Below are 20884 nucleotides of genomic sequence, written 5' to 3'. Positions count from 1 at the left end.
TCTTGGCCAACATGTTTATGCCAGAAAGCTTGCCAGTAGCTTCCCGTGGGTCAGTGGGTTTTCTTGGGGCTTTTCCTGGGTTATTCCTCAACCAGATATACTGACTGCCATGTGTAGACTGTTGTGTGCTGAAAAATGTCATGAAACCAACAATAAAACAACAACAACCTTTATTACAATACGTTATCAATTTCCTGTTCATTAGCCATATTTGGAGGCATTTAATAATAATAATAATAATGATAATAATAATAATAATAATAATAAAATAATAATAATAAAGACTTTATTTAGAGAAGGTAACTCAATTAATTATAGAACTACCTTGAGGCCTTCTATCTGTTATGTACAATATATACAGTATATACAGCATGATGTGAAGAATCTGGCTTGACATTAAATAATTAAGTTATTTTAAAAGTCAAAATATCAAGCCTGGAACACATGCACATGCATCTGTGAACACATAAACATTATGGCGGTATTTATTGTACTGGAACTGTTCAATTGTTTAAAGATTTCATTCATTTGAGACATTGATTATGAAAAGAAGAAATGCTTCGAGCCTGCCTTATGTCACTGGGAATGTTGTTCCATACCATTTCATGGAAGCCCAATTTAAGTGTCAAACCTGTTTCAGACAGGTTGTTTAAGTCTATGAGACTTGACTTCTTTGACTGTCTGACATGTTTGTCTTTATGTGGCTGCCATAACAGGGTTTTGTTTTACCGACAATCAAACCTTAGAAAAAAGGACTTAAATTTCATCTTTTTTATTTCTTAGTTTTATTCCCCAGCTTCTTAACTCCTCACCTTTGAGGAAGTTGGCTCAACCAAGCAAAAAGCAGCTATATTTTGTTGGTTCTAAATGTAACTTGTGCCATTCTAATCACCATAGATGTTATTATGGCCATCTTGAGAATCTTGTTATTGCTACTCCTCCTGATATAATGGTTTTGTTGACTTGGGGTGATTCCATTGAAACATTTCTTATGATATATATTTTTTTCTAAATGAAACTGGTACCAATTTGAAGTCCCCAAATAGTTACCATTGCAGCCTTCTTGGGGATCTAATAGTGTCTCTGGAGGAACAGACAGTTCCATCAAAATGGGCTTTCACCATGTTATGTATATTTAAAATGTATTGTGTGCTTGACCTTTGTCCATAATTGAGGGCTGTGGTTTGTCCTACATGACTGTTCTCATGTTTTTGTCATGTTTGTAAGTCATTAATAAGTTATTTACTAATATTTGAGTTCAAGGTCTAGCCTTATGAACAAACTTAGAATATTTTGGAAGTGAACTTTTGACCCACATGGGGGTAATTTTATTGTGTCTTAGGTTTTGTTATATAAGGTTGTGATAAACAAAATTATTCTGTCTGTGGAATTATTTACATTTGTGTTGAGTTAAAAATTGTCTTTAGAGGAATCATTACAAATTATTCATTGGGAACATTAGGAATACAAAGTGCTTACTGACATTTTTGAGAAAAAATAGCACTTTAGGATTATTATGAATTCATTCACAAGCATTGTGGGTTATGTCACTGTGATACAGAAGGACTGTTAGTACATAAACTTATTCAAGTATATTGATTCATCAGCACATTCAGTGCTGGAATTCATTTAGAACACCACAGTTTTGGACTTGTATGACAGATGTTTAGGATTATTGAGGATTTATGTCAGAATACCTTAAGTTCCTCTTACACAAAATTATCCATTCTTTCTTTAAGTGTCTGTGGAATTATTTACTCTTGTGTTTCAATATAATTTGAGAAAAATTGTGTTTTTTTAAAAATTATTCATTGGAATTACATTTTGGACAAAAACACAACTTTGGGATTATTGTGAATTCATTCATACATTCTTGATTAAATTATTATACATTAAGACTGTTGAGACATCAGCTGATTTAAGATTATTGGTACATCAGCACATTCAATACTGGAGTTCATTCAGAACTCTCTGTCCATTTTGGATTAGTAATTATTTGGGATTTAGTAAAACAGTACTGCAAGTTCATCTTAAATTTTCAGTTTGTAACTTACATAAATAAATGTATTTGTTGATTTTAATAAGCTTGTTGGTTTTGCTTAATTCTATTACTTACTTTAAGAGTTTATAATGATAACAAGATGCAAAACACTTCTTGCATACTTGTTTTAATGAATAGTTGGCCCTAATGCAAATGGCATCCATTAAGGCATCCAATATGGCAGCAACAGTAGACATCTTGCATATATTGTTTATTCTGATCCTCCTAAATGATATGATCATATAGACATGAAGGTTTGCTAAAAACTTTTTATGCTGTTTAGTTGGATGGCGTGCACTTGGATAAGGAAAGAAGCCTATCAGTTTTGGGGTCATAGGGTAAGGTCACTTTGGCTGAAAGAAGAAAAATGGTTTCATTGAATAAATATCACTTGACTACACAGAGCACTAATAAACATAATATGGCTGTATAATTTGCCTTTATATATTTTTGCTAGCTAACGGGGTGTGGGTGAGGGTGGAATTTCAGTATTTCATACGTTCAGCATGCACATTATAATAGATGACAGTAGCTAAGTAAGTTTAATTAGTAGATGGGGAAAGGTTGAGTCTCTAATCATTTCATTTGAATGGCAACATTTCGCTTATTGTAAACCATGTAGACATTTTTGCAAACATTGCAGCCTTGTAAAACACTGATATCAAGAATGAAAAAAGTCTCTTTTTTGGGCAGTCTGAGATTAGTTAATACATTTTCCAGGCAAAGTAAATATTTTACACTACTTTTCAAGAATTTTACAAGAATATATAGTCCATAGTTTTTTGCAGTTTAGTGAAAATTGGAATTCTGGACAATTTAGGCTTTTGAAAGATCTTTTTACATCCCTTGAAATTATTTAGCTTGCTGGATAAATCTAAATTGATCATAAATAAAGAATACATCATTTTTTTCAGAGGGTGGCCCAATGAATATTGTGCTGTTTGTGGGAGTCCCTGTGTGTGGTCTCATAGTTCTTATTCTCCTGGTGGTCCTAGTAGTATGTCTACGCAAGAGGAAGGCAAAGAAGGTACAGAATGATTCTTCTTTCCTGAGGCATAGTTATTCTTTAAATTCAATATTACATTTGTTCTGACTTTTCATCTTGTCTTTTTTTGACCAAAAGTTTACAACCTGTGTCCTTCACTGTCATATCAAGGGAGGGAAAATACTGGTCCAAAATTAGCCAGCCGTTGTATAAAGCCACCAAGCTTGACTTCACAATGGTGCATTTTAATCATTTGTACCCCTGTCGACATGCCACTCTTTTTTTAAGGCCACCTTTTCAGTGCAAAATGGTTGGTCTTGTAAGAGGGAACACTGTATGTCCATTCATTATTGTAAACCTTTTTCTGTTTACAGCAATTAAATTCTGTAATGGCCTCTTATCAGGCAGTTTGATTGGATATTTTATTTTGATAATTTACCTGATTGTAGGATTCAAACTAGCATTTTTGTGGTTGTGAATCTAGCATGGTGACCACTGAGCCACTGTGGCCCCAGCCTCTATTAGCTTCCTCATAAAATGAAGGAGAGGTCATCTGACCCATACGACATCCCTGAATCCGCAGGGGTACAAAATGCTGCAATTGCTAGAGCTTTATTACTGGTATATACTGTAAACCAAGTCCCAGTCATTTTGCATTTAGTGTATTTAGTATTTTCCGTTATTGTGCATAGATATGGTCACATTGTGGACAAATCTGCGCATTTACAGTTGCTAACTATGTGATATAGAGCAACTTTTGTTGACACAAAGCCAAGCACATTTTTAGATATTGTTAGCAAAGTAATCAAACTCGTGATATTTGAAACAGTTTTCAAGGTGATGTTGATATAGACAGTATGGTGGTCAAAGCAGATGGTAAAGATGAAATTGTTCAATAACTATTGTAATGTCACTGTCAGGAGAATTAAAGTCAGAAAAATATCTAGGACTTCACTGAAGGAACAGAGACAAATATTTTGTGCTAAATTAAACAGTTCACCTGCTTGAAAACAAAAGAAAATTTTCAGTATGCATGATTACTTGCTGCTTACAGAAATGCAGATAATTTGTGGACAAAACAAGAAAGATTATGAGTATTTCTGCTGTCATGAAAACTTCACCAGCAAAACAGCATAACAGCTTCATTTACATCACTGCTGTCATGAAAGCTTCACCAGCAACACAGCATAACAGCTTCATTTACATCACTGCTGTCATGAAAACTTCACCAGCAACACAGCATAACAGCTTCATTTACGTCACTGCTATTATGTGGCATCCCAGAGAAGTAAGCATGACTATTTCATTCTCTGAATTTATCTGATATCACAAAGAAATAAACTTGAATGTGATTCATTCACTGAATGTATGTGAAATCACAAGAAAGTAAGCATGAATATGATTCATTCATTGAATGTATGTGATATCACAGTGAAGTAAACATGAATATGATTCATTCACTGAAGGTATGTGATATCACAGTGAAGTAAACATGAATATGATTCATTCATTGAATGTATGTGATATCACAGTGAAGTAAACATGAATATGATTCATTCACTGAAGGTATGTGATATCACAATGAAGTAAGCATAAATATGATTCATTTACATAATTTATGGTTTTCTTAACGCATTGGAATAATGATTAAAATCTGAATTATACAGTTGTAGCATGATTTTTGCTTTTTATGACTATTTGATTGAAAGTATATAATAAATAAGTTATTAAGCGTGTAAAGAAAAATATTTTCATAGACTCGTTTTTGTGGGCTGACTTGCAGGCTTATTGATTGGCTACTGCCAAATCACTTTCTTGACTTGAATATTTTTAGTACCGATTCAGTAAGGCCAAAAAAAAGTTGTTTCCTATTGCACTGGTTTTAAAATTGGGATAGGTAGGTTTGTGTTTTTTAAACACTATATATATATTATAATGATTAGAATATATAATGTACTAAGCTCTTCAAGTACTGGGCTAAACCAGCTCAGTTTTATGCACAAATCAATTTTTTAATTTTCTATAAAAAATTTACATTTTTTAAATTTAAACATTATAGAAAAGAAAATGGTACTGCTCAGACATCTGGTATATATGGGCACCTTGAAAATTGTGTTATCACTACTACTCCTGAATGAATTGTCATATCAGCATGGGATTTTCAGTGAAAGACTATATGATGTCTGGTTGGTCTTATATCAAAATAGTGCTGGTCTTGTCTCCAATATGGCCATTATAATGGCCATCCTAAAAATCTGGTTACTTTTCTTGGGTGACTGGTCATATTAGTATTGTGTTTTCACCAAAAGACTTGTGTTTTAATGGTCCTAAAAAGATACGGTACCAGTCTGATATCCAATATGGCCACCATGAAAATCTTGTTATTGCTACTCCTCCAAAACAGTAAGTCATAGCAACATATGATTTCTGCTTGTGATGGTCATAACTGAAAAATGGTAACCAAGTTGACATTTATTAATGTCCTAGGGGCTTAAACTACGTAACAAGACAAGAAAGCACAAAACCAACAAGTATTGTAAAATTCAAATATTAAATATATATTTCCCAACAATACAAAGCAAAAGAATTAAAAATAACTTACTGTATGAATTCCTGAAATTCCTAAATGTTCTGTTTCTAGGTAATCCAGATATACTCCAAAGGAATTCCAAATGAAAAGTATAATATGCTTATATGCTAATACCACCAAAGAATCACAGCATTAAAATCCAAAAATCGTTACCTGAATTAAAGTTTAATTCAAACACTAATAAGTTCCAAAGATGTCCATGAATGTTTAATGGTAAATCCAAAGATATTAATGTCTTTGAATGATTTCATAATAATTCTGTATGTGGTATTGTCTGTTACAAAAATGTTTCAAACTTTGCTCGTCCAAAGAATGGCTATCAATTTAAATAAATAAATCAAGATGCTCATTGTATCTCTTACAAGACTGATATCAGCTCTAAAGAATGAATGATTTTCGCATTCTGTTGCTTATAAAAGATGATAATTTCATCTAACACCACAGTGTCCTTTGTACAGGACAAATGTCATCCTTGGATCATGTGATGTTGTTTACTTGAACTTGGTACATTGACCTTGAGATTTATGAATGAAAATGGGACTACATATCATACATGTACTCATTTTTATAGCAGAACTCATTCATAAGACATTGGCAGTATATAAAAAATGACATTAACTAAATGACTCTTGTAAAAACTATTATAAAAATAATATGCATGATATAGATATACATAACATTATCCAATATGTCCACTACAGCAGCTAATTTGAAAATCTTGTTGCTGAAGAGTAGCAGAGATGGTTTCATTTTAGGGCTGGGATGCTATGTGCATCTCCCAGACCTTTCTTATGAAATGGGCGGTGACTGTAAGGTAACTCTGGCATGCTTTAGAAGTTCAAGAGTTGCTAGTAATAACTATTAACTGGACTTCCTTCAGATTTTTTTGGATTATTAGTATTACTCAATTCATTTTACAGTTCTAGAATTACCTTTTTGGAGAAATGTTTTCTGGTCAGTAATAAAAGTCTTGGATAAATAACATGAATCCGTTTTCAGAACTCTGATCAGCTTTTGACTGAGGCTACATTTACATATCAGAAGCAATGACTGTCTGATATGTAATTGTTTTAACTCAGTTGAAGTGAACTGGATATTTATTTTGCTTGAGTGATATTAAGCTGACTGGATCAGACAAGTTTTAGCTTTCAAATTGGAAATAGTTGAGTCATGTCCATTACAGTGGGTTCATATGGAATGCCAGAACTTTCTTAAAATCACAAGTTTTATTATATGATGTACAATCTTTTTTATATGATGTACAAACTTCCTTGTATGATATGCATTTGTCCTTAAATAATGTACAGACTTCCTTGTATGCTGTGCATTTGTCCTTAAATAATGTACAAACTTCCTTATATGCTGTGCATTTGTCCTTAAATGATGTACAAACTTCCTTATGTGCTGTGTATTTGTCCTTGAATAATGTACAAATTTCCTTGTATGCTGTGCCTTTGTCCTTAAATGATGTACAGACTTCCTTGTATGCTGTGCCTTTGTCCTTGAAGAATGTACAAACTTCCTTGTATGCTGTGCCTTTGTCCTTAAATGATGTACAGACTTCCTTGTATGCTGTGCCTTTGTCTTTATATGATGTGCAAACTTCATTATATGATGTGCCTTTGTCTTTATATGATGTGCAAACTTCATTATATGTAGTGCTTTAATCTTTATATGATGTGCAAACTTCTTTATCTGATGTACTTTCTTCCTTTATGGTGTGCAAAATTCTTTATATGTGCTTTTGTCATGTGATGTGTGAACTCCTTTATATCTGGTGCTTTTGTTCTTATATGATGTGCAAATATCTTTATACATGTATGTGGTGCCTTCGTCCTTATATGATGTGCAGTCTTAATAGGCAGTGCTTTTGTCCTTATATGATGTGCACACTTCTACCTGAAGTCTTGTTACTGTAGGACCTATTGACTAGGCCAGAACATTGAAAGTCATACAACAATAGCTTGCACACAATATCGGATGAGATTTTCTGTTCTACAAATATCCCAATGTAAGAATCTAAATTTACTTGTTTGAGAACATTGGACATATAGTCTACCATTTTTTTTCACTGTAGTCAATATAAAAATTAATCGGCTGCGAAGGTTCCGTCTTACCACATCATCATAGAGAAGTTTGCACTGAATTTAAGAAAGTTTTGACTGAATGTAAGATTTTTCCATTTTACTACATGATATAAGGATAATAGCACAACATATAAAGACATTTGCAAATAATATAAGGGCAAAAGTGCATCATATAAAGAAGTTTGCATATCGTATAAGGACCAAAGTACATCATATAAAGAAGTTTGCATATCATATAAGGACCAAAGTACATCATATAAAGAAGTTTGCATATCGTATAAGGACCAAAGTACATCATATAAAGAAGTTTGCATATCGTATAAGGACCAAAGTACATCATATAAAGAAGTTTGCATATCGTATAAGGACCAAAGTACATCATATAAAGAAGTTTGCATATCGTATAAGGACCAAAGTACATCATATAAAGAAGTTTGCATATCGTATAAGGACCAAAGTACATCATATAAAGAAGTTTGCATATCGTATAAGGACCAAAGTACATCATATAAAGAAGTTTGCATATCGTATAAGGACCAAAGTACATCATATAAAGAAGTTTGCATATCGTATAAGGACCAAAGTACATCATATAAAGAAGTTTGCATATCGTATAATTACCAAAGTACATCATATAAAGAAGTTTGCATATCGTATAAGGACCAAAGTACATCATATAAAGAAGTTTGCATATCGTATAAGGACCAAAGTACATCATATAAAGAAGTTTGCATATCGTATAAGGACCAAAGTACATCATATAAAGAAGTTTGCATATCGTATAAGGACCAAAGTACATCATATAAAGCACCGCATATAAAGAAGTTAGTACATCCTATAAGGATGAAAGCACCGCATGTAACAATATTTGCATATCTAATTAGGACAAAAGCATGTCATATAAAGATGTTTGTACATACTGTAAGGACGAAAGCACTGCATGTAACAATGTTTGCACATCAAATTAGGACAAAAGCACATCATATAAAGATGTTGGTACATCCTATAAGGATGAAAGCACTGCATGTAACAATGTTTGCACGTCTAATTAGGACAAAAGCACATCATATAAAGATGTTTGTACATCCTGTAATAATATCATCTTAGGATAGTTCTGGCATTCCATATCTTCATGTATTGGGTGTAATCTGAGTATGGTTTAGGATTGATCCAAAGACAGCATATTGTTTTCATTTTTAATGTATTTCGGACTCCATTCTGTACATGTACTGGGTGTCTGATATGGTCCCACACAGAAGATTTTGATCCTGTCAGATTATAAATTTCAACAATCTCTTCTTCATCACCCATATTTGCTCACTTTTTAATTGTTCTAATATCAGTAAAAACTTTGTGTGTTGATATGTACAGACTTGTATTGATTTCAATATAAAAAACAGCGTTGATAGAAGTGTAATCTTTTCCCCAAATTAGTCTCAATTGTTATGACATGTAAAATGATTGGAGTGTTGACCTTTTGTGAGTGTGTATTGACCAGTCAGTACATGCCTTGAATATAAAAATTTATGGAGGAGTAAAACTAATTTTATTTACATGTACAATATGTAATACTTACCTGTCACTATTATGAAGGTTTTACCTTTCCACAATAGAAATATCATATTCATGCTAGGTGCACCAACTCCCTGTTCTAGAGATTTCTTTGAATATGTGCAGCATCCAAGTCTGATGTTTATCATCAGCCTATTTGCTATAAGTACATCATCCTTTTTGTACAACCATTGACTGTGGAACGAAGAACTATAGAGATAAAAAATAAGTGATGGTTTTGCTATTTACCAGGGCTTAAAATTTATTATACTTTATGGTGAAATTATCCTCTGTATCTATCAAACAATTACTGTTAGGCAAAATAACGTTGATGATTTTGATGAGCCACTTACCCTCCCTTCTTATGTTGTAAGGGTGTTTTACATAGTGGTAGGAATTTATGATCATTAAGTACCAGACCTGCCAACCCGGACGAGTCCATCTCAGTAAGGCAGTTGATTATTTTTTTGTAAGATTGACCAGTTTTCAGTAAGGTGTAACAAAATATCAATAATTGCTATTGTAAAGCTGGAAAATGTAATTAAAAGTTCAACGCAGCAACAATAAACATTATGTTCAACTGAAACGTTTGTAAAGTATGCGTAGACTTTATTTACCACAAATAAGTTGCACAGACTTAAGTTCCAAACCCTGTGCAACTCAATGGCTTGTTGCTATCTCTCAACTTGACATAATTCTTGGAAATTCTTTTTCCATTTCATATGACAACGTCAATCATATCTACCGCCATGAGACATACTCAGATTGGCATGTGATGTCCAATGAATGTAATTGTGTCCTTTCCAGCATTTATTCACAAAAATCTGACTACTCTTTTTATTCTTCTGTGTTGATTATTAAAACTTCTTTAGCTTTTTTTCCCTTTCGTCTTAAACATGCATCACTTTCTGGATGCCAAAAAGAAATATATATATAATCAACAGTTTGATCATGCAGACACTTTGCATGAACAAACAGGTGCAGTTTAAAGCATCTGGGGTGCAGCTGTAAAGTTAGTCTGGTTCCCTGACTTATTTCACTAATCCTAATATGAAACCTGGATCCATATCAAACACAGATGAATCGATTATCCAGATTTTTCGGCAACTATCATTTTCTCGTAGTTTTTGCTTGTATGATGTAAGTTTGTATTTTATGGGTAATTTTCAAGACTTATGGCAAAATTGTAAGAGTTGTCAGGTCTGAACTACTGATTATCAAAAAAAATTCTCCTTGTTGTTGACACAACAGTATTTGCAACTAATGGGGATGACAATGTTATTATGATTATTATTGTTAATGCAATAGCGTGGTCACAACATGAAATTTCACAATAGTTGTTCATTAGTAGAGATTCTAGGTACCCCAGATATTTAGGTGTTGTGTTATAACATTACTATAACTCAACAAGTATGTTCATTTGTTTATAATTGGTAAATGAAATAAAATGAATTAACTTGGACATTCTTGTTTTTCAATACAAATCAGAAGCAAAGAGTAATAAAGAAGCTGATACAGCCCTGGTGATGTTGTTATTATAGTTCATCTTTTATTTTTTATCATTCTAAAGTTTCTTGTTTTCAGAACTTTATTTATAGATGTCTCAGTTGGTAAATGTGGGCATAGGAAAGATCCATGGAACACTCCACTTTTATATCGTTCACAAAATATACATGATTAGACCAATGTTCCATATGGTTGGATGACATTTGGGACCTTGCCAAACATTGATGTACATATTAGAAGGGGAAGGAAACACATTTTTATTTTCCTTTAAGATCAGTTAGATCTCAAATTGTGCAAAACTTAGCTGGATGTTGTTGTTGTTGGGTTTAACGCCATTTTTAGCACACGATAGGCTATACATGGCGGCCAGTAATAATGGTGGAGGAAGAACCTGGGAAAACCCCGGAAAGAACCACCGTCCACCGACCCACGAGAAGCTACTGGAAGCTTTCTCACATACCCACATTGGCTGAATCTTAGACTTGAACCGCCACAGACAGAGGTGAGATGGCAGTGATCCGTAACAGAGAGCGCTTTAGACCACTGCCACTCGGGCCCCCCCCCAAAAAAAAAACTTAACTGGAATTGACTGCATCTCCTCATGTAAAATAGGGAGAAACATCATCTTCCAGAAGATAAATACTGTCACTACCAATGAAGTAGTAGCATATTTCTCAGAGGATATGTGCTTGTCCACCTACTAAAAGGAAAGAGCCACACCCCAGTTAGACAAGAAGGGGCATCTTCTTAAAAGAAGGCAGCTTCTATCAGAAAGAGACTTATTTAGGTTATTAATAGTGGCAGATAAGATACTATTGACAAAATGAAGTTTATGAAATGAGTAAAATCAATTAAATTTGTGCAATACTTACCTGTCACTATTGGATGCCCAATTTCCACCCTGTGCTGATGTCCTTCATGGCTAATGATGTACGTGTACATCAGATTAGGTTGATGCATGTCTTCTAAGGAGTCTCCAGAACAGGGAATTGGTGCATCTAGCACAGACAAGGTCTTACTATTGTGGAAAGTTAAAGCTTGATAGTAGTTGCAGGTAAGTATAATTAAAAAGATTTTCACTCCCCGAAAAACTATTTTCAAGGCATGTACTAATTGGTCAATATACACACCCAAAAGAGCAATTCTCCAATCTTTTTACATCTTGTATTGCATTTTGGATCTTATAATAATTGAGCCAACTTTGGGATAAGAATAAACTTCCTACAAAACACCTGGTTTTTGATGGAAATTGTTTCTATCTTGTACATATCGATATTCAAATCAGTCTGCAGATTTCAAAGTATAATATATGCAACAATCAATTGCCTCTGCACTAATTACAACATTCAACAGATAAAAGGAGAAAAATGGGATTGAATTCCTGGACATCTTTTGGCTAGTAGATTATCATATCTGTTCAGGAACTCTTGTCTCTCTATAGTCATTGTAATTTGCTTGTGCATGAATCAGTTGTTGCTAAAAATGCATATGTATATTATATAATTTAGAAATCTCCTGGGAGGGCATATAATCAGGACCTTTGGCTCAATACTCATATGGAAGCTCCTCTGAACCCAACAAATCCCAGTCTTGATAACCAGAATAAAATTCCAGGTAAGATTTTTTTGGTTATGCTTGCTTGCCAGAGAGCATCAATTTTCTCATGCCACTGCCCTACTTTATTGTTTTGCTGGACTTTTTCACTATATTTCATGTCAGCTTATATGCACAATTATTTTTCCCCTTGACTTTGTGTTAGTTGTTATGCATGGTGCTAATGCAGTAATGAAGACATGTTCTGTTGCATTTTTCACTTTGTAGAGTAAGGCATAACATTAGTACATCATGACAAGTTGCTTGTGCATGCACTTTCAGATATTTTTTTGTGGCCAAATTTGTTTTTACATGCTTGATTTTTTTATATTAATTAGCTACAGGATGGTTGATTTTCAAGGGATTCTTATTTTAGAGTAAAACTTTCATATGAGGAAAATGTAATTATGATTCACAAAAGATTATTTGTATCTGATGGGATATTGACATCAGTGTAGGACGTAACACCTGTGTAAGCAGATAGCTGGTAGGACATTGGTATCACAGTGTTTATGACTTTATCACCTGTGTAAGTAGATAGCTGGTAGGACATTTGTAACACTGTGTAGAACTTCTCACCTGTGTTAACAGATTGCTGCTCTGACATTGATATCACTATGTAGGACAGGGCATATCACATATGTTAGCAGATTGCTAGTTGGGACATTCGTCTCACAATGTAGAAGAAATCATCAGCATTAACAGATAACTGCTAGGATATTCCTATTAGTGTGTATTACTTCTCACCAGAGTTAGTAAATAGCTGTTGAAACATTTGTACCAATATGTAGATGTCTCACCTTTGTCAATAAATAGATGCTGGGACATTGATATCACTGGATGTCTTGTGTTGGCAGATAGCATCTTGGACATTTATATCACTGTGTAGGATGTTTCACCTGTCTTGGCATATGTCAGCACAGGATATTTGTTTTTATGGTAAGACATATCACTTTAGTTAGCATATAGCTATGGGGACATTCATTTCACTGTGTAGTATGCCTCACCTGTGTTAACAGATAGGTGTCTGTAATGATTGTATCCCTATGTAGGACATCTCACTTCTGTTAGCAGATATCTGCTAGGACATTGATATCACTGTTTAAACTGCCCCACAAATGTCAGGGATAGCTTCTGTAACAATTTATATCACTGTGTAGGACATATCACTTGTGTTAGCAGATGGCTGCTGAGACATTTATATCACTGAAGGACATCTCGCCTGTGTTTAGCAAATAGCTGCTAGGATGTTCGTGAAGATCTGACAGTGACCACTTAGGGGTCATGTTCTGGTGGCCTATGTCATTTCCATAATCACTAATTTTATCAGCCAATCAGAGGAAGTCTTATACCTTTGTGTTTGGGAGATTGAGCAGTGTGGCTGAAGAAAATCCATGTGTGCTGAACAATATGATTCACTTTCAAATTTTTGAAAGATGTATTTCCATTGGCTAATTCAAAGGTCTCTAGAACATGACCCCTAAGTGGTTGCTGTCAGATCTTCATGTAGGACATAGGAGATTTGATTTTAATCAGATTGTATAGCAGTGGCACTTGGAATTTCTCTGCTCATCTTTCCATTTGGCACACTATCTGTTTGTATGTCTGACCTTTGAGTGTTAATTCATAAACATGATTACACTGAGACCACTAATGTAACTAGATAGGCATGTGATATATGTGTATATATATATATATATATATATATATATATATATATATATATATATATATATATATATATATATATATATATAAGAGAGAGAGAGAGATTTTGGTCGACACACAGGTTTTATTTTTCTTGCCTTTCAGTCTGCACACTTTGGGTTTCAAGATTTTTTTTTAAATGCAATTTTTTTAATGGTAAATTAAATAGAAATCACCTGACCTATGCAAGTGATATTTGATAGGTTTTTTGAATATATGAATATGAGACTTGCTGAGGTTTTTCTTTGCCAGTTCATTTAAATTTAGCAAATTCATCAAATTAGGAAGGTGTGGAGATTATTTGGACATGGACTGGTTTGACTGCATTGGGGTCATATATTAAATGTATTTATAATGATTTATATTTTCCCAAGGTCTCAAATAAGCATGTAAGTAATTTTATCTAGATCCACTTTTTGTCATACCCGCATGATAAAATTGCATGTTATTTGTCAGTTTAGTGTTGTTATGTGCGTAGATGCATGTTACTGAAATCTGCATGTTGTTCCCTTACTTGACAGTGATGAAGAAGATGCCTCGGAAGGTTCGAATGAGAAAAGTCAAAGGTAAATTTGCTGGTTAATTTATCAGTGGCTCTGATAAAGCTGTGGTAGATTTAGTAGACCACGTGTATTTGCATGCAGCTAATGCATTTATCTGGATTTGACTTGATGCTTTTTAGCGTGAATATACAGCTTTAGTTTTTACCTATTCATGGAAATCTTGATAAGATTTTGCATGATTGTTTACTCTGCATCAATATGAATTTACTCTATAAATATTACGTTCTTTAAAAGTTGTATTTTTAAAGAATACATTATTTGTACATGCGTTTAAGAATTTTAAAAAATTGTTTTACATTTGTAGTTCATGCAAAACAATTTTCAATTAAGGGCTTAAAATGTGAGTTGTAACTTATTTCTCAGGTTGTATTCAACAAACTGAGTCACTGTTACCTACTTTCCACTATTTGTAAAATGTTAATAAGTGCTTTAGCAGTTGGATTATCTTGTCAGTTTCTAGTTACTAACAGCTATCCTTTTCAGATAAGTGGTTTATTACATTTAGCTTTCAAAGGCAGTGACCTGTTTCCATCATTTTGTTGCCCATCTTTCCACCCTACTGACTGCAGTATCACAGGTTTATTATCACTACTCCTCATGAACTGCTGGGAAGATTTTCATGAAACTTTATTCTCACATTTTCATCTCCAGGTCTAGTTGTTGTTGTTGTTGTAGGGTTTAATGCCATTTTTCAACACACGATAGGCTATACATGGCAGCCAGTATTAATGGTGGAGGAAGAACCCGGGAAAACCCCGGAAAGAACCACCGACCCACGAGAAGCTACTGGCAAGCTTTCTCACATACTCACATTGGCTGCCAGGTCTAGTTGGTTCTTAACGAAAATGGTGCCTCTTGGACATTCAGTTGGTTACCATGGTGGCCATCTTGAAATCTTTTATATCACAACTTATCATGAATGGATGACCATATCAACATTTTCCTGAAAGCACTTGTGATCACTGCTTGGTCTAGTGGTTAGAGCATCTGCCTCAGATGTGGTAGGTCATGGGTTTGATCCCCAGCTGAGTCATACCAAAGACTTATAAAATAGTACTTACAGCTGCCTCGCTCGGTACTCAGCATAAAGAAGTTAGTGCTAGGCCTGGTCGGCCTGGTGTCAGGATAAAATGTGACTGGGTGGGAAATCATGCAACATGTCTGCGGCATGATGCCCCAGTGATAGACATCACTATAAACTGCCACACTGCAGATATTGTAGCAATATGACTGCAGAATTGTTAAAGCTATGTTAAAAATCCAAAAACACACACACAAACCTTTTATAGAATACAGTAGTCACCTGGTCACAACAACCATTCTAATTTTCCCTCTGCAGATTTTCCATATAAAAGTCGTGTATATAATGGTCACCATCTTTTGGTGGTCAGCAGTCAGGTGTTTCCAAACCAAATGTTAGTTTCTCTGTGCTTTAAGTGGTCACTGGAACATATAACATTCACTGCTTACAGCATGCAAAAATTTAACTTTTTATCCTATTTAATTAGGTTATGCGGTTATTAAATATTCACACAACTTTTCAGTCAAAAACAATAGTCACATTTAACTCATTAACCCAGCAGCAGGGGGGGCGAATCGGACATTTTGTCCAATCGTTATTTTGCTTAATTATTACTTTCTGCACTCAACGATCTAGTGTCATCAGCGCCTGGTAAAAAAAAAACGACGAAGTCGTTGGGGGATCGTCCAATCGTCATTTGGTTTAATTAACACCTTCTGCGCGCTGATCCCCAGCGTCGTCAGCGTCCGGTAAGCACATCGACGACCGCGTCGATGTCATTGCCCCCTCTGCTGCTATGATCTTACAAACAGAGTGATCACTAACTCCTCCTCTTGCAGATCAATTAGGTTATTTGACTGATCGGTAAGTCTGAAATTAATTCTCGTTAAAAACCGATCATGGCATCGCATATAGACCGGATTAATCGGACTCTCAATGATCAAAAATCCCGGAGGGGCTGTTGGTGAAAACGAATAAAGGATATACCCCTGTTGAGCTTGATTTGATTGCTTGGTATCCACCTGATAACTCCCTTCGATAACATCACACACTAGATTGATCGCTATCACTGATGCGATATTTACGTTGTATGGAGCAATATGCCTACCACCATCTCCGTTATCGTGTCTGAGGATAGTTGATGGGGGGGTGTCCGCGGGTGGATTCTCAGGCCATCCTAGTATGGTTCTTATTGAACTGTTATAAATATCAACCATATACCCCGGTGTGCTTATTTCAATCGTCGACGATAACGTCGGTTCATGAACCGTAATAGCGATTTTTGATTCCTTTCCTGTGATCGATTTTATCCTGCGTTGAAATTCTTTATTGATTTGCTCTATTTGGTATGACCCAGTTGGTATTGTAACCTCCTCCCAGTTTGGGGTCCCATCGGGTTTATTTGTCCGTGCAAAAACCAGCGAGTTATTAGGTTGTTGTCCGTTAAATGCGTCCGCTCGGATATTAGGCCAACTGTGATATACTCGCAATTTTGCCAGCGCTATTTCCTTTACTGGAACCGGTGATGGGAAGTTCACACTGAATTCGGGTTTCGTTGATGTTATCGATATCATACTTGTTTGTACCGGAGTGGTGTTCTCCGCGATCCGCTGAAGTAATTGAGACCCTTCGGGGTTCAGCGACATTATTATTATTCGTTGTTTTTAGTGTCTAATTTTAACAACCAGGTGGTTTCGGCTTCCAGTTGAAAATCCTCGATTTTTGACATCGCGGAGCTATATAACTGGACCATCGTGGAGAATTCAACATCGGATACGAACAAATTATCAATCGATAACGAGATCAACCCGGATAATTTCGAGTATGCGTCGGATACTATTTGATGTTTTACTGTATACTCGTTGAGTTTTTTCTGAAAACACGATGATATCTTCCTAGTGATTGCGTTGGCAACTCCAGCAACTGTTGTCATTGCGGAGACAGCGATTGGAACAGCGATCGGGGTTATCGTGGTCACCGTGGATAAAATAACACCGGCGCCAGCTACTATACCCGACACCGAGTACACGACCGCGTCGATGGCGGTTATTTTACGACGGTATTTTTTTATTTTTACACGGTATTGTTCGGAAAGCGTTTTCAAGTTCGCGGAAAATTCTTTTGCGGTATCGAATCGATATTGATGTGACGTCGGTGATACCTCTGATTCAACTTCCTTGGTGGTCATTTTTATTTTAAAAGAGCTAGTGTTTTTAATTACTTAGATTCGCTGCAAATTCCACATACCATGTAATGTTTGCCCGGGCTAGATTTCTATCAACGGCATAAATTGTAAACTGTTCAGTTGCGTTCTTGTCTATAATTGTTGATATTGTATTGTTAAACCCGGATGAACTCGACGATAATATATTAAACTGCATCATTGAAACCAGTGTCAATCGATAAATGCCCTTAACAGTTGCGGTGATATTTACTGTATTCTGTGTAGGAGTCCAATCGAATGATCCATGCCGAATTGTGTATACTGTGTTGATGATGTTCTCATGAGGGATTTTTATTTTTTCGAATTGCTCTGCTACTCTCGGTAGTCCGTCTTTAATCGCTTCAACATCAGTTTTAATCGTTCCTATTTCCTGTATATGCGTGTCCACATCTTTTTTGTTCGCTGCAACATTAGTTTTGATTGTTTCTATTTCCCGTGTATTCTCGGTTATACTTTTTTTGTTCGCTGCAACATCAAGTTTGATTGTTTCTATTTCATATGTATGCACGTCTATGCCTTTTTTGTTCGCTGCAACATCAGTTTTAATTAATCCTATTCCCCGCCAATATGCGTCTACATTTTTTTTGTTCGCTTCAATATCAGTTTTGATTGTTCCTATTTCCTGTGTATGCGTGTCCATATTATTTATGATCGTTGTAACATCAGTTTTGATTGTTTCTATTTTCCGTCCATGCGAGTCTACATTATTTATGATCGTTGCAACATTAGCGCCGATTATTTCTATTTCCCGTTCATGCGTGTCCATATTATTTATGATCGTTGTAACATCAGTTTTGATTGTTTCTATTTCCTGTCCATACGCAGTGATATCATTTATAGTTATTGTGATTTCATCCGGTTTGGCATTTTTTTTACCAAGGAATTTATCAAAGTTGTCATCGATCCTGTTAACATTTTTTCGTAACGAGGTAAATTGGCCCGACAGCGTCGTAAACTCCAAAATAGTATTTTTTATTGTTGCAAGATTCGGTTCGGTTACCGTCGGGATCCAAAAAAACTAGCGGTAGTGAGTTGTATATCGGTGACAGATTTTTTCACCTCGGTGGCAGATTTTTTCACATGCGCGTCAAGTTCGATCACGGATTCATTCAACCTTATAGTACCGTCTCGGATTAATTCTATTATTCTCTCTATCTCCACTATATGTTTACCTGGTCTGAGTCGTCCGTCGCTGGTATACAGCGCGATAGCGTTCTCGGCGGCATCACGCTGTCGTATTAAAACGTCATTCAGTGACATATTACCGGATTTCAATTTACCCTGGCGGTCTTGAAATACAACTATTTCGCCCGGGTCAACACTTGTTAGATTCAACATATCAGCGATTTCATCCTCAATTAGTTTTTTTATGTCGGCGGCGGTCGTTTCCGCGGATTGTTTCAGCGCCGAAACCGGTCGCCCCCAGATATCAATCATTATTATTGTAAATGTTATTCTCTAAAATCCGTTGAGCTTCTACAACCCCACTAGTGTATTCGTTTACAACCACATGAGGTGGTTTCCGCGATGATGAAATCGCCGCGAGTACGTTCAATACCTCACGGCCACATATCGGTGGGTCACTTAATCGCTGTGTTGGCAGCGTGGAATAAAAAACCCGGGCTGAACACGCCCGGGCTGAACACGCCCGGACATACCGCATGAACTCTTTCGGCGGGGCTAACCCGTATGAATCAAAATAGACGATTGCACGCGGATCAATCGCGTACGCAACCCAATGAGTTCCCGCTCCGGAGGACCCATCGAGGTTAATTATGCCTGTTTCAGTATTCCTTGGGGCCGCCGGTAATTGATCCCTCATAAAAACACCTCTGAAGTTTTTTATCGCTAGCGCGTTTGCGGCGCCTATTAAATCAAAATTAGACATGGGAGTCATTGACTCCCGAGTCAATAAACGGTTCCTGGTAGTCTTAGACCCTTTCCCGAGTACCATGAATACGGGGTTCCCGGTAGTCTTAGACCCTTTCCGGCCACGGGTCGTTTTTTTTTGTAACCTTTCCCGGTTGCCTTCTTCAATGCCATCCCCGCCGCGGTACCAACGGCTCCTAACGCCGCCGCCTTAGCCACTGCTGGTGCGGCCGCGGCAATCAACGCTGGAATCGCAGCTAACAGTGGAAATATCCCACCGGTCCTTTCCATGTTTTTAATTGCTGCGGCTGAAAAATCTATTTGAACACCCTTTTTATTCTTCATCGCATCATTGAAATGTTTTATTTGACGCGCCGTCAACGATATCTTATGATTACCACCTGCCATCTGTGACGGCTTCAGCGTTATTGTGGTTCCGCATTGTTTAGCCGACTTTGATCGTAATTTCTTGACTTGACCATCAGTCAACTCTACACTGACGACACTATACGACATTTATTGTAAACGCGTTTTGTGCTTTCAATTACATGTTTTCCACTGGCGCATCAACGATTCTCATTCGTCCACCAACGCCTTCTAGCAGCATTGATTTATCGCTGAGAATGACAGCAACCGCTCTATAATTAACACCACCCGGGGCTATACGAGCTCGGAAGTGTATATCAACGACGGATTGTCTCGTTAAATCAAGATGTTCCAGCGAAAAATAATAAATCGGATACAGGTTTTTAAAATCAAGTTGTGATATTTGCAAACCAGTGTCGACGTTTTGATCACGACCCATATACGACAGCAATCGATGATACACACGTGCGATATGGTTGTCGCCGTAATTAAGCTGTATATCCTCGGATGGTTCCTGTTGTCCGTTTATTCTCAGCGAAACATCCCTGACTCCTAATTGATCAAATATCATATGGCTGCGTTCTTGACTACCCAATCGTTCCCTATTCTGCAGCGCTATGAATATATGACGCGGGGCTGAAACACCCTGTTTTGACGCCAGGTGCCATGTAAACGTATCGGCGACGTTATCCTCTTTAGCATCAGTTGTTACCGCTAGCCAACTCAACAACGATTTCCCTCCCTGTTCCATAAATGCTAACAATCGTGCTTCCGTGGTAAC

At 36.0% G+C, this 20884-nt stretch overlaps 1 protein-coding gene across 2 annotated transcripts in view; it reads left to right on the top strand.

The window, feature by feature from the left end:
* Window positions 1-20884, top strand: part of LOC149797688 (uncharacterized) — a 123572-nt gene that overhangs the window by 48248 nt on the left and 54440 nt on the right. For both annotated transcript variants that reach the window (XR_016421861.1, XM_089962608.1), the window contains exons 3-4: window positions 2956-3068; window positions 12269-12374. Coding sequence is in view for 1 of the 2 variants with exons in the window: in XM_089962608.1 (XP_089818734.1) it covers window positions 2956-3068; window positions 12269-12374 (219 nt within the window). In the remaining variant the exon portion in view is untranslated. The remainder of the gene's footprint in view (window positions 1-2955; window positions 3069-12268; window positions 12375-20884) is intronic.

The sequence above is a fragment of the Sinohyriopsis cumingii genome, chromosome 6 (genome assembly GCF_028554795.1).
Source record: "Sinohyriopsis cumingii isolate HCF-2022 chromosome 6, ASM2855479v2, whole genome shotgun sequence".
NCBI classification, from domain to species: domain Eukaryota; kingdom Metazoa; phylum Mollusca; class Bivalvia; order Unionida; family Unionidae; genus Sinohyriopsis; species Sinohyriopsis cumingii.
Note: the sequence above shows the minus strand (reverse complement) of the source record. Positions and strands in the feature narration are given on the sequence as shown.